Here is a 27,616-nt window from a genome sequence, read left to right as displayed (position 1 = left end):
TTCTCTCGTATCTCGGGACTGGTCTATCAGAATTTGACGAAATTTGGCATAACAACTTATATCTACCAGCCGCCAATAACACTCAATTTTCAACAAAATTCAACACCAAAATTCTCACACGTTACTCCTCAACCCCAGAGTGATATTCCTATTCAAACAACCTTCCTAAACTCGACTTCGATTTAATTACAACTCCTAAACAACTACCAACAAGAAAGTTCATTAAGTCTGCGCCCCGAATCCGTCCTATTCGACGTCGAACCCAAAAGAGATCTCTCGTCGAAGAATCGCAAGCCCGTTTCCATTCGTCGCACGCTACTGGGCGTTACACGACCCAACCCTCCCTAGCGCTCCTGTTTCCATCCCTGTTCCTCCTGGATTCACCAGCTCCACGCACCCTCTGCCCTCTCCTTTCCCCAACCGCCCCTCCCGGAGAGCGTTCCAGGTCCGCTCTCGCTCGATCCTGCGTGCATTCCCCCCAGTCGGTCTTTCCCTGTCCTTCCCGCGGTTTCTCTGTCGTCAGCCGTGGCAACCGCTCTCGGCGCAGCCCGCTGCTTCTCGCCGCCGTTATTAGACAAGCGGCAACATTCTGGCGGACGCCGGGGACGTTCAGTCGGCACCGCGTACCACCCGCGTTCGCCTCGTTCCGAAAGGAACGCGCGCAGGCCGCCAAACGCACTAGCATACCACATTGACAAACGAAAAAATCGCGTTTCACTCGGTGGGATCGAGTGGTCCTACCCCTCCAAAGAGACTTGGACCCACCAACGAGCAGCCACTCCGACACCTGGGGGCCCCCGACTCGCAGAGGCGACTCTCGCCCGCCACAAACACCAGACGTCCCCTCTGTGCTACGAATCTTGTTTGAATACACCAAGGTGTGTACCTGTTCCCTAATCGTTCGCTGGATCTCATACTTCGGGATGTGATATTTTACTTCCACGAGGATCTCGCGCCGATTCGTCGCTGACCTTTCGGGTACGCTTAAGATAGACACGGAGAGATTGCCCTTGAATGGGGGATTCGAGTGATAAGTTTGCTGAGGAAGGCTGGTCGATGATGGAGCATGGAATAATGTAATGATTAATGGCACCGTTTTGACGTGAAATGTAATTTGTGGAGGGGAAGACGGGGGAGTTTCTCTCGTGTCGCGAGGACCGCTCAAGGGCAATCTTTATGGCTACCCGAATTTACAGCTCGAGGACCACTGTTACGCGCCAGCCATATTTCGTGGAACATTCGATGTGCGTTGAAAAGATATCCACGATTGTTTTGATACTATTTTTGTAGGGATTCGTAGAGTGTAGGTGTGTAGTATTTAGTATGGGATTTGTTTGAATCCTTGTTGGGAAGATATATTTGTACCATCTTTATTGGCATTTACAGACTAACTGATTCGTCTACCTGTTTACTCGATGTCATAAACTTTATTGAATCTTTGTTGCACGTTAAAAAGATATCTTTATATTATTTTTATTGACATCTGCAGACTGTAACTGAAATATCTACCTATTTACCCTGGTTCATGCTTCATTGAACCTCCGTTGTGCGTTAAAGAGATATCTGTAGGAGTCTTTTTATCATTTTTGTTGGCATCTACAGAGCGTAACTGAAACAACTACTGGTCCCATTTACCCCGTACTTTAAGAGGACATCCGCAATAATTTCGATAGTAGTTTTATAGAGATCTACAGAGCGTAACTGCGACGCCTATACTCCCATATCTCCCCTCACATACTTCGTCGAACTTTTGCTCTAAGTTAAGAAGATAGCTCTTGTAACTTTTCTACTACTTTCATAAAGATATACAGAGTGTAACTGCAGAGTCTGCGGTTTCTATATCTGCACCACGCTTCATTGAACTTTCCCTTCGAGTTAAAGAAAAATCTTTCTTAATTCTGTTACTATTTCTATCGAAATCTAAGAAGTCCACCATCGAATTAGGACTATTCAGAACACTCGATATTTTTAATTTTTCTTGTCAAAATTGAAAGACATAAAAGGATCTCTGCTATAAAAGTTAATTAACCACCAAGCTGTTGTATAAATACATACTAATAATTTATATTTCCCTCTCTTGACTCTACTATGCAACCATTATTGGCAAAAGCTCTCAGAAATGTCCTGGCCTCATTATTTTCCCAAACATTTGAACTTCCGTGAATCGGATTATCGAAGACGAGTACACGAGCGATTAGTCCAGACTCCAGACACTTTCAATGGCATTCAACTTGGTTCAACTGGCCATGGAAATGCTGGGATGTTTCTCGATAGAAGGATCTCTGTGACCGATTTGGCTCTGTGTCATGGTGCTCTATTCTACATATATACTGTCGGCCAAATCTTTGGAATCACTTGCTAATTCGTACCGAAATCGATCGTCCTAATAAATTCTGTTCCTGGTCCATCGTTACCATACCAGATGTTAACACGAATTGCTTTTATAAAAGCAATTTTTTCCCATGAAAGAATAATTTAACGACCAGTACTTAGTATTTGCAAAATAATTTTCAAGATTTAGAATATTTCACTTATCAATTTCTTTAGAAATAAAATATCCTTGGATATTTTGGAAAGTGTTCCCAAATTCTTAAAATATTTCTACTTGTTTTGATTTATTTATCGACCCCAAACTTTTCGCCTGTTGTGTATTAATATTCAGGAAAGAATTATTGTACAATAATAATAATTTATCGTTTATAACATACTTTTATAACATTTAGTTATAAAAGTAAAATTCTTCTAGGTGTTCACAATTCGATGTTGTCTCTTTTTTCCCAATTTTTCTCGTAAACTGCAGAATGTTACATAAAAATTTACGATTCCATTTTCTCCCGAACCGATATATGTGAAAGGTGCACCAGTTCCATAGTTATTCACAACTGGCTCTAGGAGGGATGTATTCTGCTAGTATATTCCACGAGGATCGTGTTTCCCAACCGTTGACGTTGGATTTGTCACTGATATTTCGCAAAGATCCCTCTTCGTTACCAGACGTGGAACATAAACTAGAAAAAGTTACCTCTGGATGATGGAGTTCAGAGTCAGTGGCCAGAATGTTTTTAAAAAATGATACACGTGTATTGTTACACGACGCTTGGTACACAGAGTGGGCCATATAAAGTGTTGCAAGCTGTAATTAATTATTAAAGTAAAATTCATTTATGAATTCTCAATTCGATGGTAAGCTGAAACCGCAGGAGCCTTCGAGTTCAATTTGATTAGTTTCCAGATTACTATATCTTTTAAAATAGAAAACACTAAATTAATAGAGTTCAAGCCAATAAAACTAAATTAACACACCTATTAAATTAGTTAAATTTAGTAAATTACATCTCTTAAATTATTAAAGCTTAAATTGATAGAGTTTAAATTAATAAAGTTTAAATTTAGCAAATCTATTAAACCAGTACAGATATCCAAATACCATCAAATTATTAACCCTTCGATTTTTAACAAATGAACCTCCTAGCTCTCTCGGGTACCTCAACAAAATTGTTGTACACTTTATTCATGACCCACCCAGTATACTCATCACTCGAAAGAATTTGTTCTTCTCTTTTGAAAGGAGTTTCGCGATAACTATCGTCGTCTCCGAGTTGGGATTCGTTTTCGTTCGTTTTAGGTGGATTTCCGTTTCCTGGTTCGCGAAGGCGATATAAATTACCGTCGACGTCAGAATTGCTCGCTGGTGGTGTGACGCTGCACCGAATTAATTCAAATGCATCTCGATTCGTTACAGGGTACACGTCGAACAGGTCGAACGCGGTCCCAGTCTACCTGCGCGACTTTGTCTGATCAGAGCGCGGGTCATACTACTTCAACGCTGCTCGATTCGATCCACTTCGCGTCTGATCAACGGTCGAGCAAATCTACTTAGCTTCCATTGTCGCCTTTCAGAGTGGAACCAGACAGCCTTTTCGCGACTTTCTAAATTGACGTTGACGGATTTCGGTAACTCTGTTCACGTACAGGGTGGCGTGAAAGAGAGATCTCGAGGTGTGGTGTGAAAATAATTTTAAAAAAGTACAATGATTCGAATAATAGTTTAAGAAGAGAACGAATAGAATCTAACGAAAAAGGAGGACAATGTTATTTTATAAATGTGTATGAATATAGTTACACATGAATTTATATATACGTGCAATATGTATACATGTATATATAAATTTGTAATTATTTTGAATTATTTCAATTTTATAAAATTAAACTCCCTACGCTAACATCATTTCTTCAGAGGAAATGTTCAAGGGAATGTCGATTTCCTAATTTTTTTTATAAAAAGACCAATCTGACTGGCATTTTGAAATCACTATCAAATGAAATGAATATTGTAAACGTTCCTATTAATTTTCTGTATACAATTCATTCTGAAATGGCAAGTAAACATGAAAAACCCCGTACGTCAACACTGTAGATAAAACAAGTAAAAAATTACTTACGAGCGATTAAACAACCGACGAGATGGAAAATCCAACGAACGAGCAGCGTGGATTGAATCGAAACGTTCAACGATCAAATGAAGAACTGAACGCTCTAGGGAATGAATGGAAAAATCGAGATGAACGATGAATATTGAAAGCGATTCGTTTTTAATATCTGTAAAACGCCTTGTTTGTATTTAAAGAGAACTATGGTATAAAGTACGCAATTCAATTCTTCTAAACTGTTATCAACAAATATATTTACAACAGTACCATTAATCTTACCCAATAAAAATCGATAGACAGACTTAAATGGAAAATTCTCGTCCCTCGATGATAAATCGGAATTAAAATGCTCCCAATAGCCATCGCTCCCATAATCTTTATTTATTCGATGAAGATTGCAGTCGAGAACTGGAGAAAATAAACGCAGAAACTATAGAAAATATTGTCAGCGTCCTCGTCAGGGATGGCGAGCATTTCTCAGCCCCGTTTCCACGGATAAACGACCAATCCCCATTTTCCCTTCCGGTCGGTCGCGTAACCCCCTAATGAACCGGCGCAGCGAATGATTAATCGGGACTAATCGTATTTCCGGCGCATTTCCATTCCGATGACTGGTTCTCGTCCGCAATAGAAACGATACGCCTCGAGTTTCGCACACGACGGGCTATCGATACGCTATTTAAACTAGGGATGAAGCGGAAGGGGTAGAAATCTAACGGAATATTGTGAGAGAGTATCACAGCAGGAAACGAAATGGGACCAGAGTCCAATCAATCGTCGCTCTGTCTGGTGCAACCTTCACTGTTATGCTAATATAACGGTAAATGGTGTCGTAGTTATCACAGGCCGTGATCATGTTATGTATATCTGTATACAGTACACGTCTATTATGTATAGGACATGTATATATAGTTTGCTAGTACACTATTAATATTTTTAATTTTATGAAACAAGAGTTTCTACACTTTCCTATTCGTAAATGTAAATGTATATTAGACAAATTCTAACGTAGTATTTCTTTAGAGAAAATCTTCGTGAAAATGTAGATCTCCTAATTCTATAAAAACAAATCAACAGTTGCAAGACTAATCTGACTGGAAATTTAAATCTGGTTATGTATGAGTAATCAGGAATCATGATTAACAGTGAACACTAATAACGAACTCCCACGCGAGCAATGTTTGTTGCATTTTTTACGATGAGAGACTCTTTATTTCAGAGTCATCTTGACAGCGTTAGAAATGAAATTATTGAATTAACGTGCGTGAAGAATTTATGATATAGAGAAAAACAGAAAATGTCTTTCGTAATAGGAAACAAAGAATACTTTCTCCTAAATTTGTAATAAGAAAATATTCTTTGTTATTCATCTAATGCATTTACGAAGGTTTCGGTAAATAAAATTGTCTTCCTAATTCAAATGAAACGATGGATTCGTATTTCGAGTATAAACACTTGTAAATAACAGCAGTAATTATGATTACTGCGCGGCTCTGGTTAGGTTTGGGAGACAACGCCTCGGCTGGGCATTTCCATTGATCGTAAACCGAATCTGTATATTTCCCCCAGCCGTTTAATTGCTCCCAAAATGCCCTCGTTGCGGGGGACCTCCGAAATCTAGTTCAATGGTTTTTGGCTCCAGAACGAAGAATAAAACTTCCGTCGTGGCGATGGGAGAAAATGGTAGAGGTCAAAGGGCGTGGCTACGGTAATGCGGTAATTTTGGAAACACGCGACATCGATATTCCTCAAACGCCCCATTGACACCCCTTTGGCTCCGCGAACGTGTTGGTTGAAGTTCACGAGCTATCAGAAGAAAACCAAAGTTTGCTATACCGGCAGAAACTTTATTCGGGCACAATTTCTGATTGGTCGGTTAAGTATTTATCGATTGGAAGTACTTAAATTTGGGATTACAACAATTTATAAAAAAAAAAAGAAACTTAACATCTTGAATATAACTATAAAATCTAGATACGAAATGAATTTTGGATTCACGTATTTTAGTTTCTAAATTTATACTTTTATGTGGTTGTCAAATGCACGGAAATAAATATGAAATATAATGACGGACTAGTACACTTTATCCTGATATTTTTTAGTCCTGTTAAAAGCATCCTTTAGAAAAGTTTTGCTACCGCCAGGAGAAAAATCTAACATAAAGGAAACTGGTGAAGTATAAAGAACTTCAGAGTTTTCGAAAAAGTCCATTTTTGTTAGACTTTTACGAAAACTTTATAAAAAATTGTGCTATATTTTTTCTTTGAAAAGAAAATTTCATGTATGATCCTTTCGAAAATATATTTAATGAAAAAAACTAAATTCACCGTTAGAAACAAATTTCAATAAAGCACATCTACGCCCAATAAAAGTCTCTCATACTAATTTCTGTGCATTCCTAACAAAATTCAATCCAGTTTTAATTAACACCAGCTCCATTTAAGAATTCCACTACACGTAAGAACACCAAAGTCTTAAAATAAACAATTCTCCAGCAAACCCAATGCTAACATAAATTAATAAAATAATAGTACAGCTCCAACTATAGTCAGTTCGTCGTCAGTTTTCCATTATTGACGACGTCGTACGAGAAACTCCCTCCATATACGATTTCCGACTGGCGCACATTCATAGTTCGCTCGATTGACGTGTTGCGCGATCGGATACGACCATGTTCGCGACACGTTTAAACGCGTATCCGCCAAGTTATGCAAGTAAGCTTAACTTCATCTGGCTGTAACGGTCGGTGGGGAAATTGTGAAGCGAAATTGGTGATCTTGCACCTTGCGCCCCGTGCAATTCCATTCGCTCGCATTTCATCGCGTTAAATGTCAACCCAACTTATCCTCGTATCGTCGTCTGGTCACCGGGATGAAACAATGGGCGGAAATTTTAAACATCGTGCGGGCACGATTCATCTGTGGCTGACAAAGGCATTTTCAGTCGGGCAGCAATTTGTTTGTTTCAAATAGCCCGCGAGCGAATGGAGTTGTTTTATTTTGATTTGTCCGGCCAATTCTAGTGAAATTGTGTTTTATCGGAAGTATGCAGACCGTAGATACTCTATTACCCAGTGATGGGCAAAACCCTAGGCTTCGAATAAATCTGAAGTTTGCTGATATGTTCGTCTCGTTTCCTCTTTTGAAAATTTTCCAAAGAAGGAAACGAGACAAACATATCGACAAACTTCAGATTTATTCGAAGCCTAAGGTCTAGGGCCTAGGTAAATCTGAAGTTTGCTGATATGTTCGTCTCGTTTCCTCTTTTGAAAATTTTCCAAAGAAGGAAACGAGACAAACATATCGACAAACTTCAGATTTATTCGAAGTCTAGGATTTTGCCCATCTCTGTTATTACCCATGCTACACTTGAGCTTGTATGATTAAGTCGTCCTTAGCTTTGCTATCTTTTTTTGCAATTTATAAACTTATGATTTTCAATGGCAGAAAAGAAAATATATGAAGTTTGAAGAATGGAGAAAAGATTAGTTGGATTGAATGTGTGTGTGTGATATGAGTAAGACTAGGACAAATTATTTTGGTTAGTTGTCTTTTTTGATACTTTTGAAATTCGAAAGAAACATGGATAGTGGAATGGATTTGCTGTTTCATCAAAAGGAAATTCGGTGAAGTTCTGTGGAAGATAAGTAGATCGATATGGACTGCATATTTGAGGCAAAAAATTTAATTGGGGCTCAAGGAAGGATCGATTGACCCATTTTAACTGGATATTTCATGTTAAAGTAGTCACAAGCCTCATGAAGAGTCGCTCTTTTAACTGAACAGTTTAAATTTAAAGAAGAAAGTGGTATTCTATAAAATATGGCAGACATCTACGTAAACTGAATATGTGTCATATCGTATTATCTTGCATCATGTTGCATTTTGTGACTAAATTAACTAGACATTCTACACCAAAATATTCAGAAAAAAAATAAATCAAGGCCCTCCCACTTGAACATTTGTACTAAAAAAGAAATTAAATAAAACTCCACTAAGGTATACGAACTGAACTACACGAACTGAACTACACGAACTGAATATTTTATGCATAAGATTAATTGGCGCTCAGCAAAGGACCAATCGACCCACGTTACCAGAGTAGCCAAAAAAGGAAAAATTCCAGAGCAAATTAGGTGGAACTCCACGAGCAAAATCCGTGGGATCTAAATACTTTATGCAAAAAAATTAACTGGAGCACGAAGAGTCCATCGAGCCCACGTTAACCGGACAGTTCAAGTGGAAAGAATTAGGTGAAGCTTCGCGAACAATCGGTAAAAGTGTGTTAAACCGAACTGCTCGTATCTACTATTACCCTCGCCTCTGAATTCTGCAACTTTTCCCTCAAGTCACCCGGTATTCAGCGAGCGTGGTATCGGGAAAACTTTTAATTGGCGTATATACGAAATAGTTGGGACAGAGGTAAAGGGAGAGAGGAAAGCATTATATCGGTGGAATTTTTTTTACCAAGTGCCAGTGGCGAATAACTACCGATCTATAATCGTGAGATCCTTTGACTGGGAATAGCGATTGCGTTGACACGACCAAAGAATAGACGGAAAAGAAGTTTTCTCAAGGTGGAACGGCGCCAAGGGAAACAAGATCTCGCCTCGAAAGACTTTCACAGACTCAGGGAGCCATTTTATATTTCAACTTCAACATTTCACTTTGATACCATTTTAAGAGAGGCAGGAAAAATTTTAGGTATAATCAACAATTTTTTTTTTAAACAATTGACTCAGTGGAAAATCTGAAATTCTGCTCCCCAATTCTTAGATGCGATGACTTTTAATATATTTTATCTTCTGAGGTTTTTTAAAAATTGGATCCAGGTGTGTTTATTGTCGAAGCTTAGACCAAGAAATTTAGGCGTTTTCGTCATTATAAGTTAGTGTTGGTCTAGGTGCAGTTGTAGCTGTTGGTTTTGGTCTGTTTTTTGGTTTGAAAAGACAGTAACTGTTTTGCATCCGGAAAATTTGTAACTAGTTTGTAGATCAAGCTTTTGAAGTTTATTTAAGCAGTCTTGAAGGATTTGTTGGCTGGCAGTTATATTTCTTCCAGTAACAAAGAAAGTGCAATCGTCAGCAAAAATGGTGTACTTTACTGGTTTATTCCCTCTTTGTTTCCAACCAAAAGTTAGTGTTTCAATGGTATCTTTATAGAATTCCATTATTTTAATTAAATTCCATTGGATTAAAAAAAAAGACAATTTTTCATTTTTTTCTCCTTAAAATAATATTGTTTTAAACCTATCTTATGACCTTTAATTTTAAAGACAGCCCCCAAAGTCACCCAATTTTGCAATTAATTTCCCTGTTCACAACTTCACCTACAACCTGGTTAATTAATTCACCTGTCCCGTTCGAATCATTAAAAGTATTTTGAATGGTAGGAATACAAATGGCACGCTGGAAGACTAATTGGAATGGAGCTACAATGTGGCTGACCGCGGTTATGCATAGGACGATATCATATTCAAACATTCCTCGCTAATTAAGTAGTCGCGCGACTTTCATGAACAATTCTCTCGCGTATTCGTCGATTTGACTGCGTGCTAAACTAATTATCAATGCGACCGTAAATATCATCAGGTAACAAGTCGCTTGTACGGGCAGGTAAGCATGACTTTATTCGAAATGAAACCGTCGGCGCGCGACGAAAATCGTGAAACGAAATTGATGATCTTTCGCGTTACCTCGTGCGCAATTCCCGATTCGTTCGCGTGTGAACGAGTTAAACGTCGAACTCTACTTATCTCGATTTCGTCGACGGTATTGTACTGAAAACGAGAGGCAAAATTACAAGGGGATAGCACAGCGATTTATGTGTGGATGAACAAAGGGTTTCGAGTGGCAATTTGTTCGATGGGAAGTTTTGATTTCCAAGTTTGATTCAGCTAAGTGGAAACATGAATTCCATTTGTCTAGAATTTTCGGAGGAGTAGGTACATTTTTTTATTTAACGTAGAATATGGTGGAAATTGTAACTTTTATTTGAGAAATAAAGGACCAAAGCTTTTATTCATTATCCTTGGTTATTCAATATTTTATCCTTTGGTTATTAAAACTTTTATTCGAAACTTTCATCTAGGTACGTAAGGCTTAAAAATTGAATAGCAAATTGAATATCTTTTATATACATAGATTCTTAAGGATTCTAATATTTTAGTCAAATTAATTACATTTTCCACGTTTTGACCGCAAAAATAGTTTAAACTTTTTTTACTATCCGCCAATAAAATTTCCTCAACATTGCTTGATGGGTCACGGAGCCGAAAATCGTCGCAAATCGACCCACTTCCCCCGAAAGTTTACCGACCTTTGATCTAACGTATTCTCCCGTCGTCGCCGTAAAAAGTCACCCTCAACCGCCGTTCGACCACGAATCACGCCCAGACTCCGTTTCCTCGCGAGGCACGCGGAGAAAATTCCTGAAATCAAAAGCCATGAGGTGCCAGGGACTATACTGGGTGGTCCTATGTCGCGGCCCGCTTCCGCTCCAATTCGTCGCTTTAAGAAAACGAGGTGAAAATAGACGCGAGAAAATTATAGATATATGATCAACAATTCCTTTTTCGAAAACTATCGAGTCAACAGAAAATATGTTTGCTAAGGTTTATTATACATTTATTGAACGATGCGAAAATAATTTTTGTTTAGAATTTTTGTTTAGAATTTTTGGAATGAAATTAGCAATATTGGAGCCATTACATGACAAGCCTTTTTCGACGAACTCTCTAATTGAAGTAGGGGAGTTCTTAGGCTTCGGTTAGGTTTATATTAAATACCAAATAGCAATTTTTGTAAAAATGGTGAACAATAGAAAAAGAATCTGGCCTTTAGCACAAAATTTGTGGACAGACATGTCTGTACCAGGAAATGTTCTCAACTAATTAAATCCATACGTTCTTCCTCAGTGTAGATCACGCAGACAATGAAAATCCCTCCGAAAACCTCCATATGCCAATAAAATAGTCATTCAAAAGTCTTGTCATGTAATAGCTCCGTTATGTAGCTAATTCGTTAAAAACAAGTCTGAATAAAATTTCTACTTTTATTCTTTAATGAATATACAATAAACCTCGACAAACAGATTTTCTATTGACTCGATCATTACTGACAAAGAAACTCTCGAGTATAACCATGATTCTCACGCGTCCCAAAGTGTCTTCCCCTCAAGCCTCCGCAATTATACCGCAAGCAATCGACAACGCCTTACCCCCACGTTCCACCTATTCGAATATTCCATTAGCATCGACGTTTCGTTATCGATTTCCATTCGTCCGCATAGATGACAGCTGAGTCAACGTCGAACGCTGCAAAAGCGGCGTTCCTCGCCCCCGAGAGCAACAATATCGAATGCGTACACCTTTCCACGACAATGCACGAGCCATAACAAAAGCATTCCCGCTCTCGCGAGCCACTGAACACAAGTCTCGCGTAATTGCGACGAACAAAAGGGTAACTAAACGCGTGCACCAACGTCCAATCCCCCCACGGAGGGAGCTGGAACGAGTCGAAGCTAACTTGTTGCGTCCGTTCGAGCGAAGACAACTGGATGACAGTATCATACCATGTAAACAGCTACCAGACTACATTATTTACCCAGCTTTCTATTGGGGGCTTTCATTCTTTGCTTATTTACGTTAATAAATCACTGAGGATCCTTCATAATTGAACTGCTGGGGTATTACGTTAATAATTACTCGATTATTAAAAACATTTCGACCATTATTTTTGCCGACAATTATCGGAATAGGGAATCGGTTGTGCTGATAAATTCAGATGACTATTTTCTCTACCCCTGTGATTCCAAAAATATCATGATAGGCGTTGATTTTCAATAATAAATATCGAATCAACCAGTTTGAATTTTCAAACTCTAAATTCGAATTTGTAATTAGGGATTTTTTAAAGGGTCAATGCGACATCGCCATGACTTCCCTCTGTGATTCTAAATGTAACTGAATAATTATAGAAAAATATGCAAACGTTAACACAAACTAAATAGACCAGTTGAAGTTTTCAAACTTTTCCTTGGGATTTATAATTAAATATCTTTTTAAGTGGTCGATATAAACCTTTAAGGATACCGAGGCAGATTGGCCAGGTAAAAAACAGAGTTCAAATCGATTAAGGCCTGATTGGATTCAGTAAGGAGACTTCGTGGCTAGCGGCTATGCATCGAGTGATCGAGGAGGATTCAGACGAGAAATCTGAGCTGAGTCGACGTCAAGCGAACGGATAAATTTAGGATCCCTTTTTATAGGCCAATCGCAAAAAGTCTCGCCGCTTATACACGGCAGATACCTCGATTCGAACTGATCTGAAGATTGCAAAAACTATCTGGTCGCTCCAATAAATCATCTCGCTAGCATACTTCGAAAAAATTTTAATTTTCTTCTGGTTCAATGATAAAATAAATACAAATATTGGTATGTTTTGTTTGTTTTTTTTAATCACGATGAATTTCAAGTTTTGTGTTTTTTTTTACAACACAAATTTGTCCATTATTTATGAAAATAAATAGTTCGTTTTATTTGAAATGCAATAAGAATATACAGGATGTAGAGTAATACTGTACTCATTTTAACATTGTGTATTTTTTTCATTCTAAAAGGTACTGTACAAACGTACACACATGTGTCAATATCCCTCAAGAGTTTAAAATACTGGAATTGATTGAAGTGGAAATATTTGAACACCTAAAAGGATCGACAAAGTTGGCACTTCGATCTCGAAAATATTTGCGCGTCTTTTAACCTGTCAATTTGGAAAGAAGAATTTCATAGAATAAAAGATGATTCGAATTGCACTCTGTTTCGAATTCTCAAACGAAATCACAATTAAAGCGAAAAGATCGAACGTCGGAAATGAAGGAACTCGGAAAATGTATTGATTAAAATACTCAGAAGATCACGTTCTTGGATAATTGAGAAGTATGAACCAAATAACAGACGCAGTGGGAATCCTGTATTAATTAATGCAACAGTACTGCGAATGAATGCCTGATGAAGATTTTCAGAGTAAACGTTCACCATTATTGGAGTTATTCATATGGTCTTCTATTTTCTACTTATTTATTTAAATAAATGATGATACAAGGAATTCCACAATTAATGCAACACGAGTTTAAATGAATTTCTGATGAACAAACCGTGATGAAGATTTTCACAGTATACGTTCATTATTCGTGAAGCTATTCGTCCAAATGGTCCTCTATTTATGGAAATAAACTGATGATGCTATAAATAATGAAACTCAACCTTTCCAAACGTGCTCCTTCTACGATAAAAGAGTCGAGAAATATGACAGCCATTTGCTGATACTATTTACAATGAAATTAATAATTGTATTATACTACCGCGCCTAATACGATTACTAATTTCATTTGAAATAATATCGATTTCCAGGTCCCACCACGTGGAGGTTGCTGCGAATGGGGACCCGCCCTAACCCAACATCTAACCTCTTTTTATGGAGAATTCTGTTATTGCTACCAATAACGGCAATTTTTAGAAGAACCTACACAAACACTATAGAATAACAATATGTTATTCTAGATGACAGAATTCTAACCATGACAGAATTAATGACAGCATTAATCCAACATGAACACACTAACATCCTTCAATGATGAATATGACGATCTAAACTCGAAATTGTATAGAAGTCATAACCTGTCCAAACACATCGACTGGTCGATACACATGATGAATTCATTTCCATTCTTTAAAACTAATATTGACCACCTATCTAAACTCTTATTTTATTATTTACATCCTGCCTGACTAAGTATCGAAAACACTACAAGCGAATCATAATGGACGAGTATTTAATCAACTATACACGTTAATTGTAGTGAACAAGTATGAATCTGCAAAATATCGGCAACATCTGTAAGAACTTGTTTATGGAGTTAGTAGTCATACAAAAGAAAAATTTCAGAGCTGAAATAAAACTGTTAGAAAACAGGGAAAATCGAATATGTTTGCATGAAGGAGTCCTGATGCCTGTAAAAGAAACATGTTTATGAGGTTATTAGTCACACAAAATAACAATATTACAATTGAAATATAAACATGTTGGAGAATACGGGGAAACAAAATGTGTTATCGTAAAGGACCCTTGGTTTCTGCAACAGAAAGAAAATACAGTATCAAAAATATTATAAAGAATTCGATACAATATGGTTGTCCAAAATCGATGGAACTTAAGTCTCATATTTTTTGCTATCTTTCATCATCCATTTCCTTCAGACACTATTGAACTTCACTTTTCTATCTTTCGGATTCCATTTCAGATTTTGTCAAGTTGTGAAAATCTGGATAAATGATCTGTAACAGAAACTTTGTTTTTGAATTAGTGGATTCGTTAAAAAAAAAATTCGAAAAATTGTCACCTGGACTGGAAACATGTTAACATGTAAACAAAATAAATATTTAAAGTTAATTTAAATTGAAATCATTGAATGAATTTTACAAAAATTAATACTTTGACTTAATCGAAAATCGAAAAAGGTGAAGAATTCGGATCACTTGGCTATTAAGTAATTTAATTTTAACGAGAATTTACTTTTATTTCATTGTTAGTGCCAAAAATGAAAAGAGAAAAAAGTGAAAAAATGATTTTGGAAACTTTACTGCTTTAATTATTTGTATTTCTACTCTTGATAGATACCAAATAGTATATATTAAATTATTGAATAAATTGGGGTAATTATATTTTACTGAACTGAAATGTAAGGTACTCCCATACAAAGAAGAACAATAAGAAATTAACGTGAATCTATGATTGATATAAATTATCTGATTGTAATGTATATGGATACTTTATCGATGCAAGCTTATAATTTATAATCAAAGTGAAGATTCGAAAAAGATTCGCGAGCAAGCTTTGACTGATGCGAAGTCTTTCGAACATTTTTAAGAAAATGCACTCTACTTTGTTAAGTATGAAAAATAATCCCGTTGAAATTAAAAGAAAAAAAAGAACTCTAATAAACAGTCCCTATTATAACACTTCTTCTATAACCAATTAAAATCAATTCATAAATTAAAAATTAAATCAAGTTTTAAGCATATCAAATATGGATATCATCAATCATTCCGTCCAAAAATTTAAATTTCTCAAAAATTGTAAAATTAATCTTTCATCGGTATGAAAAAAAAGGATACTATAATTTGTATGCAAATCAGCAATATTTTCACAAACACTCGATTAATAAAAAAATATCCATTTTGGGGCGCTGAAAAAGAAACATGACCCACTCACGGAGTGGGCCAAACACAAGATCCTAACTGGAATCTAAAAATCTACTTTAAAAATCGAACGCGTTCAGTATGAAGCGCAACACTAACAGCAAATCGCGATTGATCTTATTCGGAACTCTACCCTGAAAGAAATCGCGAAATATTCTATTTCAAAATATAAAAACTACTGCAAATCGAACGCGACTCATCACACGCAATACTAAATGCAATCGCGGTTGGCATTTATTCGCAACGCTACCCTGAAAGCAAACGCGAAAAATACTTATTCAAAAATCCTAATTCTAATAAACGATGAGTGCAGCCATCTCAGGCTGCAGGTGATCGCACCATGTGCAGCTACTTCAGCTGCTTGTCAGTGTCAGATTTGGGCTCGTTGTATGTCGCAATTCTAATACAAAACGCGTGAATTTACTTTTAACCGCGTGCGATTCATTATATTCGCAACTCTAATGGCACTCGCGGTTGGTATCTATTCGCAACACTACCCTGAAAGAAATCGCGAAAATTCTAATCAAAAGCTAAATGGACACTAAAAATTACTTCAAATCGGACGCGAGCAGTATTCATTATACACGCAACACTAAATGCAAAACCGCGGTTGATATTTATTCGCAACACTACTCTGAAAGAAATCGCGAAAATTCTAATCAATAAAATTGCAATCCTATTTTCTTTTCGTGACTCTAATTCAAAACGCGATTGGCCCAATTGACACAGTATGATGAACTCCCACGTTGAACCTGTTAAATAAACTACTACTACAACAACTACAGGCGAGTACAGTGACAAAAGTAGTAACAATAATGGCACCCCATCCAAAGATAACTTCTTTGAAGCTTTCTTTGAATGGAGAGCCATTCGTTGCAGCCCTTTCTTGCAACAGTTTGTCAGGGCCTCTTCAGCTTACAGCCTCTTCTTTCTTCGGACGGCATTGTCCCACCTGAAACTTACATCTAGGTTCGAGGTTCCGTGCGATACGTGGACGTTCAACAATTCGATGAACCACACGTCTAGAACCTCGAGGGAACGAGCGTTTCGAAGGAGTCTTACTGATCACGACCGCGACCGCGAAGCAACGACTCAAAGAGTCGAGACCTGAAGAATCGAGAGCAAATTCCGAAACAAACGGACAGAAGCTCCGTTTGCATCGTCATCGCAACGACTCCTCAAATCCACCTACAGGTGCAGATCCATCACGTACGCGTCTACCCAAACTAAAAGTGACGAGATTTGCCCTGGACCCTACCTACTTAGATTTAACATACACACCAGAAGAAAGTTACCTACCTACCTAACGCTATATTTAAAAAAGGCAAATCAATCACACAAACACACACGCTCCACGATTCTCATTCAAGGCTCTCGAGCACGACCTAAACTAGGGAGATGTCCCGGGACACCTCCGACACCCGAGGGTACCATACAGAACATTCACACTCTAAAGGTACGTACCAGTTCCTGAAATCGACTGACAAAGGCTAGCGACCATTGCGTATAGGTAACTTGTATATAGAAATATTTTTATGTACTACTATGATATAATGAAATTATTCATAATCGTATATAGCACATATATCGCCAGTTTATGATTCTGATATGTACAATTGAAAAGCTACTTTAAATACATTAGCATTTATAAAGATTATTGTTTATACAAAAGACTACGAAAATGGAAATGCAAACAATCGTCGCAGGTAATTCGTGATAAATAAAAGTATCAATTTTTAAGTTATTGCAATAGGTAATAATAAATTGGAATATTATAATGAATTTTTCAACCGACGCAATTCCACAGCCTAACCACACACACACACACATGTGGAAAATACGTCGTGCACGATACGCTAGCGCAGAGTCAGTCGCCACACATATTATCATTATAAATTTTATAAACTAAGTCATCGTGTCCATTGCCTTCGCTCACCCAAGTAGCACCTGGGCACGTGAATGAGTTCAGACAAAGAACACGGAAGGGTTAAACCTGAAAATCCTGATCTAGAAAGAGCAATTAGTAAAATCTAAGCGTGCTAGCATCGTTTCCTTTTTATTTCATATGCAATATAAAAGTGACTCGACTTCTCATTTATACGAATTTAAAAGTGAAAACTGAGCATGCATTAATATTGAGAAAGTTAATTATTAAGAAAAATGACTAATTGAATTTGATTAATTTATCAAGAAAAATGGCTAATAAAAATCGATTTGTTCATAAAAAAATGACTGAGAATAAGTTTTTATAATAATATATTTTATCTTGAAAATTTCAGATGCATATTGATCTCCTATCAGGTGATTCCATTGTCAAAGTATATTTTTTAAATACAAAAGGGTACAAAGCACATTGCTTCGACGCAGGAATCGACCTATCGCGAAGCGTCCTTCTTGTACATATAGAAAACATTTCAACGCAAAGAACGTGTACTTGAACTCTATCATCAAAATTATATTTGAATATATAGCTTACAAGTTGTAAAGCTATATATATTAAAATTTAACTTTAATCATTATATGATGATCCTAATCATACTAAGTGATAACCAAACAAAAGAATTTATTTTCGGCAATAAATATTATTGTATCCCATGAATGTGCTAACATTTACAGGATATCTTTTCAACTAAAAGTGTCCATATAGATCTTTACTTTATAAATATCAATAAACTTCTAACCATTCATATTCGTGTCAAGAATAATGTATAGCATTAAGGAACTCTAGTTTATTAACAAAAAAAAACGCGGTGTACAAGAAGATCCTAGCCTACTCTAATAAATATCACAAGAATGTTACTACTCGCGAGTATGCTGTGCAATGTATACCCGCGGTCACTGTACTCGTCAAATACTACGTATACAACCAGTCACCCGTGTCGATTCGGACCTTTCGTCCTACGACATGATTGGGGTCCGGAGGAACATAAATTGCATGCGACTCACCGATCCTAGAATTCGATCGTGGATCTCTGCGATGAACCTCGTTGCTGGACGAATCGCGGATGCTCAGCTGAAGTCGTCCAAGTCATCTGCGAAGTCTTCGGAGTAAGTTCTGCTAGGCCGTTAGTGACGATGGGGAGAAGTCTGTAAAGACAAAGAACGCAAAACATGAGAAACTGTTTCTTAAAGATACAATTGAATTTTGTATTTAATTAAGGGAGGGCATTTCACTGTGAACGCACAAAAAAAAGCATATTATCAATAATTTTTGTCTCAGGAACTATTGCATAAAATTGAATGAATGTTTTTCCCCTTAAAGGTATGATTAAGGAAAGTAAATAAAAAAATTTGTTTTTGATAAAAAATATTTCGTCATTTATTTACAAAATAGTATGCATGTGTGCAAAAAAAGTTATCCGCTGGCACAGGTGATTTGAAACAGAAAATTCAACAAGTTTATTGAACTATGTCGTCACACCTGTGGTCGGAACCTCCGCTAATTTATTTCATCGAAAATAAACAAAATGGCAGCGTTTCTTGTGAAAGAAAGAGAGAAAGAAAACACTTTTTTTGTACCGTAAATCAGGTGAAATTATAAGTAAAAATCGAAATATCAACTACTTGAAGGTTCCGACGATAGGTATGACGACATAGTTTAATAAACTTTTTCGATTTTCGAGCCAAAATCACCTGCGCCAGCGGATAACTTTTTTTTTGCACGCATGGATACTATTTTGTAAATAAATGACAAAATACTTTTTTATTTACTTTCCTTAATCATACCTGTAAGGGGGAGAAACATTCATTCAATTTTATGCAACAGTTCCTGAGAAAAAAATGATTGAAAATATGCTTTTTTGTGCGTTCACAGTGAAATGTACCCTTAAACCGGGAATTAGATATACTTACATTTTTCGTGCGTAGAGCGCCGCTCAAGAGAGTACGCGCTGACTCTAATATCGTAACGAATTTAAAAGATGGCGAAGAAAAAAAATAATATAAATTATTCCGAGCAAAGATCGCAGCACGCGAGCAACACTGACTCTATCCACGCGAAGCAAAATAAAGAACAAGAGCCCCAATGCTCTGGAGATACTAGAGTACACGCAGTAAACACTGACTCTATCTCGCGTAAGCCTAAAGTGTAAACGAGCATCTAGTCAAGGCCACTAAGCCTCGAAAAGCAACAAACTCCACGCAATAAACATTGGCTCTACCGACCGCATTGCGCGCGGTCGTAAAATTCTCTGAAAGGAAAGCTGGTTAAAGAGGACGGGAGTGGCTTTTTTTTTCATCGAGTGTTTGTAAACGTAAACACTGATTTTCCGTTAAATTTGCTGATGTAATACTCTTTGTTACAAGGAAGTGCTGTGAAAATGTAATATTATTCAAGGAACATAAGTTTCTGACAAAATATATTATTTAAATGAATGTTCTTTGTCTCAGAACAGATTGTTCGAAGCAATTTTGTTTAAATAAATTCAAATAAAATAAAACATCTTATTTGAATTGAATATAATAATGAATTCAATTGTCAAAAACTAATTGGTTAATTTGAGAAACGTTATATTAAAGAGTTGTTTCATTAAAGTTGTTAATTATCAAATTATACTCTAAAATATTTAATGACTCTTATAAATGTTCAGAAAATTTATCGCAAAAATCAAAGTTCTTTAGTTACTCAAAAACAAGAAAGTATCAGTTAATTTCTGATTCGTATTGTCTCATTTTTTAGAAGTACGAATTTTGTAATAAATAATAAAAATAGAAAAACCCGAAATTATTTTATTAATTATTTTCTTATAACAAGAAAATGATTAATTATGCCATTAATCGTATTCGAACTTGCATCAATTAGTATACATAAACATAATCGCGACATTTTGAAATTCAATTCGTGTATAAATCACACCAAGAAATTTGTACTCGCGACCGAAATTCAGTAAAATGAAACTATTCCAATGTCACGAACATCTAACTCTGCCATTTGAATTGTTTCACGGAACGAACCGGAAAAAGTTCGATTCCAATATTCCTCGTTTCAATCTCGACAGTAATCAATTGCCAAATCGTATATCAAGCTTGCAATTTACACAAATTTGTAAAATTAATTTTGGCTAAATGAAATCAATGTTAAATTGAAAAATGAAATCAATATTAAAAATATATATAAATGTCACCTCTCTGTTACGTTCGATCAAATTTTTATTAATTTTCGTACATTGCAGAATATTCGTTCTTCTATTCGTAGTGTCCTTCGAACATCTTCCCAGAATTCCAACCAAAGATCTATAACACAAAGAAAATGAAAAATTTAAAACAAAAGTTTCGAAATCAAAGCAATAGTTTCCCCAAAAGGCCCAAATTAATTCGAAATATGTCCCAAAAGATACTTGTTCAATGCTGGAATACGTACTCTTCCGTCAATGTTCTTGAAAAAAAAGGCCCCAAAAAATGCGCGAAAATAATTCAGCTTTTCTCGCGATATTAATCGAATTTAATGAAAACTGTGTTACTAACTCGCGAAAGCAATCATTATGAGTGGCACTAGTGGCTATTAGAAGCAGTCAGCAACAGGTAAAGTATGAATACGCGAATGTAATCTTTCACGTGCAGCGATCACTCGTCACGTCTTACCACTCCGGCTCCCACGGAACGAATGACGACCCCGTGTCTTAATACGTGACAAATTTGCCCGCTGGGTGGGAGGTGGTAATCCCCAACCTCCCCACATGGGTTTCCATTATTGACAAAATGTTTATCGTCTTGGAATTTTATACCTGGATTCGAGTCGTTGATACGCGTGACCGAATTCACATCTGAGGTCAAGCACACGAAGGTTGTCGTATAAGGAAAATACAAATACAAATACAGAGTTTCATGCTTTGTTCACACTTATGGCTGTTACTCGATTATCCTTTGATATTTCTACACGGTGTAAGAAAGATAGGTGGACCGACTACGCTACCCCCACCACAAAATTGCTGTGATCTTAAAGAAATATTTACTTGTAAACGAAGTAAACGTGATATTTTTCACATGTTACACTAATACCCTCTGCAGGAGAGACAAGTAAATATTTCTTTAAGATCACAGGAGCGGGGATAGAGTCGGCCCACCTATCTTTCTTACACCGTGTATTTCTACGAGAATAATAATTCGTTGATTCTTCTGATTCGTATGAAATAATCGGCGTAAATGTCTTAATTTTTGTAACAGCACAAGTATACAAAATGAAATAGGGTAAACTTTTGCTCTAAGCTACTGTTTCACGCGCAAAGTAGTTTGACAAATAGTTCGCGTTTTACCACAGCATTGTGTTTCGAAGTACGCCTCCTGGCGGTGCTCTTGCAAAGTTACGTACACACGAACCAGCAACTCCACATTGAATAAAATATCGATTGTAGCGACCGATCGATTGCTCGTTTCCATGCCCCGCTGGATACGTTTTCAATTTGAATGTGGAAACTCGATAAATGACGTTACAGTTAACTACAGTGGGTGCAGAAAGTATTCGTACACCGATCAATTTCCAATAAAACTGTGTAAAATTGTAATTTATTAACTTATTTTTTATAAACAATGACATTCTACATATTCTCGGAAATCTCTAGAATAGATATTAGGTTGTCCCGAAAGTTTCTTTTGCGAGTTGCACTCAATTAGTTTATATGGTCGTGTTTATATAAATAAACAATCTAATTTCATATATATTCATGTTGTAACAGTAATGGAGCGAAATGAATCGTGGACAAGTCAGTAATGTAACATAAAACATAAACTATTGTGCATGTATTACTTATTAATAAAGCGAAAGAAACTTTTGGGACAACCTAATACTTATAATAATTAATCGCTAATCCTTTTAGACAGTCTGTATTTTATACTTCTTTGTTTTTTGATGCATAGCTACAGCAATAACTCCCTTCAAAAGTACAAAAAGATCTATTTCAAATCTATCTATCTATGCAATACCTATCTATCAATGCCAAAATTCTTTTAACGTTAAAATTTAGGTCAAAGAAGGTAAAGTTCTCTGTCCAAAGAATAAAGAATCCACCATGAATAGAATACACAAACTAAAGAAGAATGCTCTGTATACAATGCACAATGTCCAATATATATATATGAACGTGAAAGATAATAAAAAGTAACCGACCACTTTCGAATAGAACACAGTTTTGCAAGGGACATAATTCATAAGAGGATGCAATTCTTCGTAGGAATATAAACTCATAAATAACACGTATTTACATACAACGCCAATAAATCTCGAATTGGGTATCGATCGCGTAGAAAGCCACTGAAAATGCATGAACCTTAAAACCTCGTTGCACGTTTTATGTTTCTGTTCGCGTGTTCACGTTGATGAATTAAATACACCCCCGCTCGCCCGTTTTCAATTCTAACTCTTCCCGATCAGAAATTAATATTCTCGTGTAAACACTTTTCTCACAGATTGAACAACTTGCAGAACGAGAAACAACCGAACGATATTCTCCATAATTTATTGCTTCTACCCAGTGTGTATTAATATAGAATATTAATTTACTTTCCTTTGAAGAAAGAACTGAGTTAAATATTGGTACAATAGAAGCGTATTATTATTATTAGTACACTAACAGACTTATTTTTCTAAATTGATACGTATTTTATTTATGTTATTCCTTTCATAGAAAGACTCCACTAAAATATCGAAATGTGGATGAAGTAAACTATGCTTCTCTGGACTACACGCGTTATGTTTGTTTTAAATACACCAAGCGGAGTATGTACCACGCTTTTAACTCGAGAATGATTTATCCTCGAACTAAATTGAACACATCTCACATTTCTCCTTTAACGCACTTTAAAGAACGACGAGACCCTCGAAAGGGGCATTTTCCTAAATCGATTCGTGCTCAACATGCATTCGCTTTATCTCCTCTTCGTCCGGAAAATTGGTTCCCGTTAACGCTCTGAATTAAACTTTGAATTAAACAGCTTGGTCGCGGAATAAATTTGCGTGTCACGGCCAGAGACTGTTGCAATGGAACACTGTTGGAATAAAATCAAGGGTGGAATTACGTATGTAGGTTGCAGGATTTAAACGATTTCCTTATCGGTAACGTAAGAAGTGTACCCGTGGTCAGATAATGCGCGAATCTAAATTGAGCAATTTAAGCCGGACTTTTTTATACAAGATAAATTACCACGTTTCGTTCACCGGACTCCAGTATCTAGATACCACAGAGAGTGCTTCCATGTGCTTGCATATGTAAAATACATTTCTTCCATAGAACAGCGATATATATTTTCCCAAACAAAGCAAATACAAAGGATGAATTGTTTCAGGTGGCAAGGCGGGAAGCAAAACAAGAAAAATGCCGGTGGGTGGACGGGTTGCTGGAAAAGTCGGGATTTACAGTTCCCATTATAATGGTAATGTAAACAGGGATATCGTTGTTATGTGTGCTAATGTGCAACACCGAATGTTCGTTGCGTGGGTTGCCATTCGTTAAACAACATCCTATAAAGTAATATCAATACATGCATATTTCCAATGGCAAATAATGCCAATGACGATTTCAAAGGAAAATATTTCAAAGGAAACATTCAAACACTTATCCTAGTCTCAATTAAGCCGTTCATTGCAGTAATCGACAAACTCCATAAAACAAAAAGTTGGAAAATGCGATCATAATGAGTTCTGAAATAAATGATTTATTATTCAATGGCCTACAAATTTTGTCGTTTAATGGTGTTAATCTGTATTATTCATGAAATGAATTGTTATAACAATAAAAAGTTGACTATACCAAGTGCTTCGATACTTAAATTAAAGATTTTTCAAAAAGTGGAGTGATTTGCGCAGTGAACGGCTCAATTGTTATGATTCCCTGAACTGACTCCTAATCGTAGAGCTTAAATGATTACTCCTGGTTGTAAGTTCGTCGACCCCAGATTCGAATGAAATCACCTTCAGCCTTCATTTCCATTCGGACGCTGACTAGGGGCGATCCCTCAGAGTTCAAATTGCTGAAGTTTCGAGCCAGACTAGAATCTGCATTCTGGGGTTGATCTAACACCAGAGAGGCTTAACATACAGTGGATGTAGAAAGTATTGGTACACCGATCAATTTTCAAAGAAACTATGTGAAATTGTAATTTATTAACTTTTTTTTATAAATAATAATATTCTACATATTCTTGGAAATCTCTAGAATAGATACAATACGAAAAGATTAGGTATTTTGTATAAGTGAGAAATCAACAAGAAAAAACAATAAATCAATAGAAATACAGAAACAATAAGTATTCGTACAAGTGTTAAATTTTTAAAATTGCATTTAAAAAAAAAGAAATTTACATTAATTTATAAATAATTAATACTTCGTGGGATTTCCTTTTGATTTTATAATTACTACAACTCTCCTAGGCATTAAATTAGTAGGATCTTCTTTCATTCCTTTATTAGAGCATTTTTTAAGTCTCTTTTTACTAGAAATTTAATATTTTCTAATTCCCACGAAGCAATAAACTGACGCGCTTATGTTACAAATTCTATTGTAAATTGTTCTTCATAAGAACCGTGCGAATACTTGTTGCTTCTGTATTTCTACCAATTTTTCTTGTTTCCTTGTTAATATCGCAAATTATATAAACTAGTAACTGTTGTTTGAACTATATTCTCGAGATTTCCGAGAATATGTAGAATATCATTGATTATAAAGAAAAGAGTTAATAAACTACAATTTCACAGAAAAGTTTGTTTGGGAAATTGATCGATGTACGAATACATTCTACACCCACTGTACATAGTTAGCTGCTCCGGCTGGAATCCTGCGGAGGCATAAAGAGATCTCTAATTTCACATCGTTGCTCGCGTTGCTCGCAGGCTCGGTGTAAGGTAGCGATTACAAGATAAATCCAGCATGCTTTCAGGGAAAGGCTACAGTGGTATAAACGAGGAGATCATATGGATCAGTATCGGCATGGGGATCACCATCGCTATATTGATCACCATCGCCCTGTGCTACATCGCCCGCGAAAAGTGTCGCAAACGGAACGAGGGATACTACGTCTCCTGACGCACGCTACCGCCGCCCTCCTGGGCCTCCTGGTCCTACTCGCCCACGACGCCAGGCGTCTTCTTCAGCCCCACGACCACAAGAGGCAAGCCGAGGGCGTACTATATCACCGTCTAACGCTCAACTGTGACTAATTACTCCGTTTCAGCTCGAGCGACCTGACGTTTCGTGCCAACGAAAAATCGACCGTCTCCTTCTTCCTAACAAAGATTCTCCTTCAGAGATGAGCTAAATTCTCTTATTTTGGGTGGAAAAATATTGGATCGGTACCCACGTTAAGTTGTCGTTGAATCAGATTCACTCGCGTCAAAAGTCTATCGCGCGACAAGGAAAGTCAAAGAGAAACGTAAGAGTGACGAGAGCGAGTGAAATATTACAGCGATCGAACAACTACTTAAGTTTCACATGTTCGTGATTTTGTGATATCTTACTACTATGTGTTGGGTAGAGCGAGTGGCAAAGTCCCTTTACCCCGAACACTTCTAGACACTCGGCAAATTAACATGGTCGGTCATTGGTTAATGACACAGTAGGAATGATTGCTACTCCTTGAAGGCACATATATTCTATGTTTCTGAGATTTTTTTCTGACTCATCTCTGGAGAGAGATGAAATTCTTACTCGTGTGAAAAGAATGTATAGATTGCCTGTGCTACATTGTTCGATGAGCAATGCAGCATCAGAAACGATTGGTACTCCCTAAGGAACACGATCTTTGTAATTTTATTCTGACTAACCGGTCATTTAGCATTCAGGCTATTTCTTTAACCGAAAATCAATCTATTCTGTTCCGCATTTTAATAAGAGTGCGTAGACCGTTTCAATCTATTACACTTTTTGCATTTCTGTTACACTTTTTTTTATCATCTCAACATCTTTCCTGTGTAAACGAGGGAGTCTATTGCCTCGACGCCCCGGTAAACAGGATTTCGAGTGGTCGAGAGACCGTGAGATCAAAATCCGATTAACCGAAGTACCCTGATGTGAAAATGCGACCAGTATTGATGGCGATAGGATTCGGACGCACGGCGACGTCATCTCGCTCGATCGAACGTGATCTTTTCGTCTACCTGTTACGCACACCGAGAAAGAACAATTTCGAGAAAGAGTTAACGGGCTTCCGACGCGAAAATTGTACCGCTAACGTTAAGTGAGAAATGTTTCGACGAACACATCGTTTGTGTTGGGTGCTTTTAAAATGCTGTCACGGTTTCATTGTTGTAAAGAATACTCAGCGTACATTAAGATACTTCAGAATAGGAGGTGCACCTATCAGTGCAGTACTTCAGAATGTAAAATACGCGGGCACCATTTAGTGTTTCAAAATGTAAAGATGATGCAGTGTAATTTGTCACTTTGGAGATATATTATGCACATTTCGATGTATTATAATATGAATGCCATATGATCTTTATATTTTAAAGCAATGATTTGTTTTCTATATATTCTGGACTTTCTAAAGTATTTTCTTGTGTGGTAAACAATTGCTTCACTCGATATTCCTCCTGTACGTATGTTGAACGTAACGTTCGTGTTTCTTTCTGAAGCATTTTAAAAACATTCTGTGCAATTAAATCGACACTAATCTTAAGAACGACGAGCGCAGAAACTTGCGCAAAAGCACTGTCTAAAACCAATTTTATAAATATCCTCTCGGTTTATTCAGAGCAATCAAGAACGAGAAAATAGAGATGAACAAAATTGTATTCCTATAATTTCCAACAGACAAAAGCACAGTATAATAATCCATTGAACATAAAATATAATTCCCTTTCATAATTTAAATACATACTTTTAACGAATGACTGACAAAACTTTCCCTTTTCTACATTACACAAAATTTGTACCTAACAATGTTGCCCATCTCTAAAGTATACAACACGAAAAACGAAAATACAGTTAACTCAACTCGTT

At 36.7% G+C, this 27,616-nt stretch overlaps 2 protein-coding genes across 4 annotated transcripts in view; one reads left to right on the top strand and one right to left on the bottom strand.

The window, feature by feature from the left end:
• LOC128886042 (uncharacterized) overlaps positions 1–10,902 on the bottom strand; it is a 107,951-nt gene extending 97,049 nt beyond the window's left edge. Inside the window, exon 1 of the mRNA XM_054140570.1 lies at positions 10,748–10,902. The gene's annotated coding sequence lies outside the window, so the exon portion shown is untranslated. The remainder of the gene's footprint in view (positions 1–10,747) is intronic.
• On the top strand, positions 603–27,616 carry LOC128886043 (uncharacterized). 3 transcript variants are annotated; one of them, XM_054140574.1, is made up of 3 exons: positions 603–878; positions 23,967–24,053; positions 25,563–27,616. In XM_054140574.1, exons 2-3 carry the CDS (start codon positions 23,996–23,998, stop codon positions 25,700–25,702), a joined length of 198 nt encoding a protein of 65 aa, XP_053996549.1. In that variant the 5' UTR covers positions 603–878; positions 23,967–23,995; the 3' UTR covers positions 25,703–27,616. The 3 variants fall into 3 exon arrangements, with proteins under 3 accessions (XP_053996549.1, XP_053996548.1, XP_053996550.1); XM_054140573.1 differs by having other exon boundaries at positions 25,557–27,616; XM_054140575.1 differs by having other exon boundaries at positions 23,967–24,114; positions 25,557–27,616.

The sequence above is a fragment of the Hylaeus anthracinus genome, unplaced genomic scaffold (assembly GCF_026225885.1).
Source record: "Hylaeus anthracinus isolate JK02 unplaced genomic scaffold, UHH_iyHylAnth1.0_haploid 11982, whole genome shotgun sequence".
NCBI lineage: Eukaryota > Metazoa > Arthropoda > Insecta > Hymenoptera > Colletidae > Hylaeus > Hylaeus anthracinus.
The sequence above is the reverse complement of the archived record's forward strand: the minus strand, read 5'-3'. Positions and strand labels throughout refer to the sequence as shown.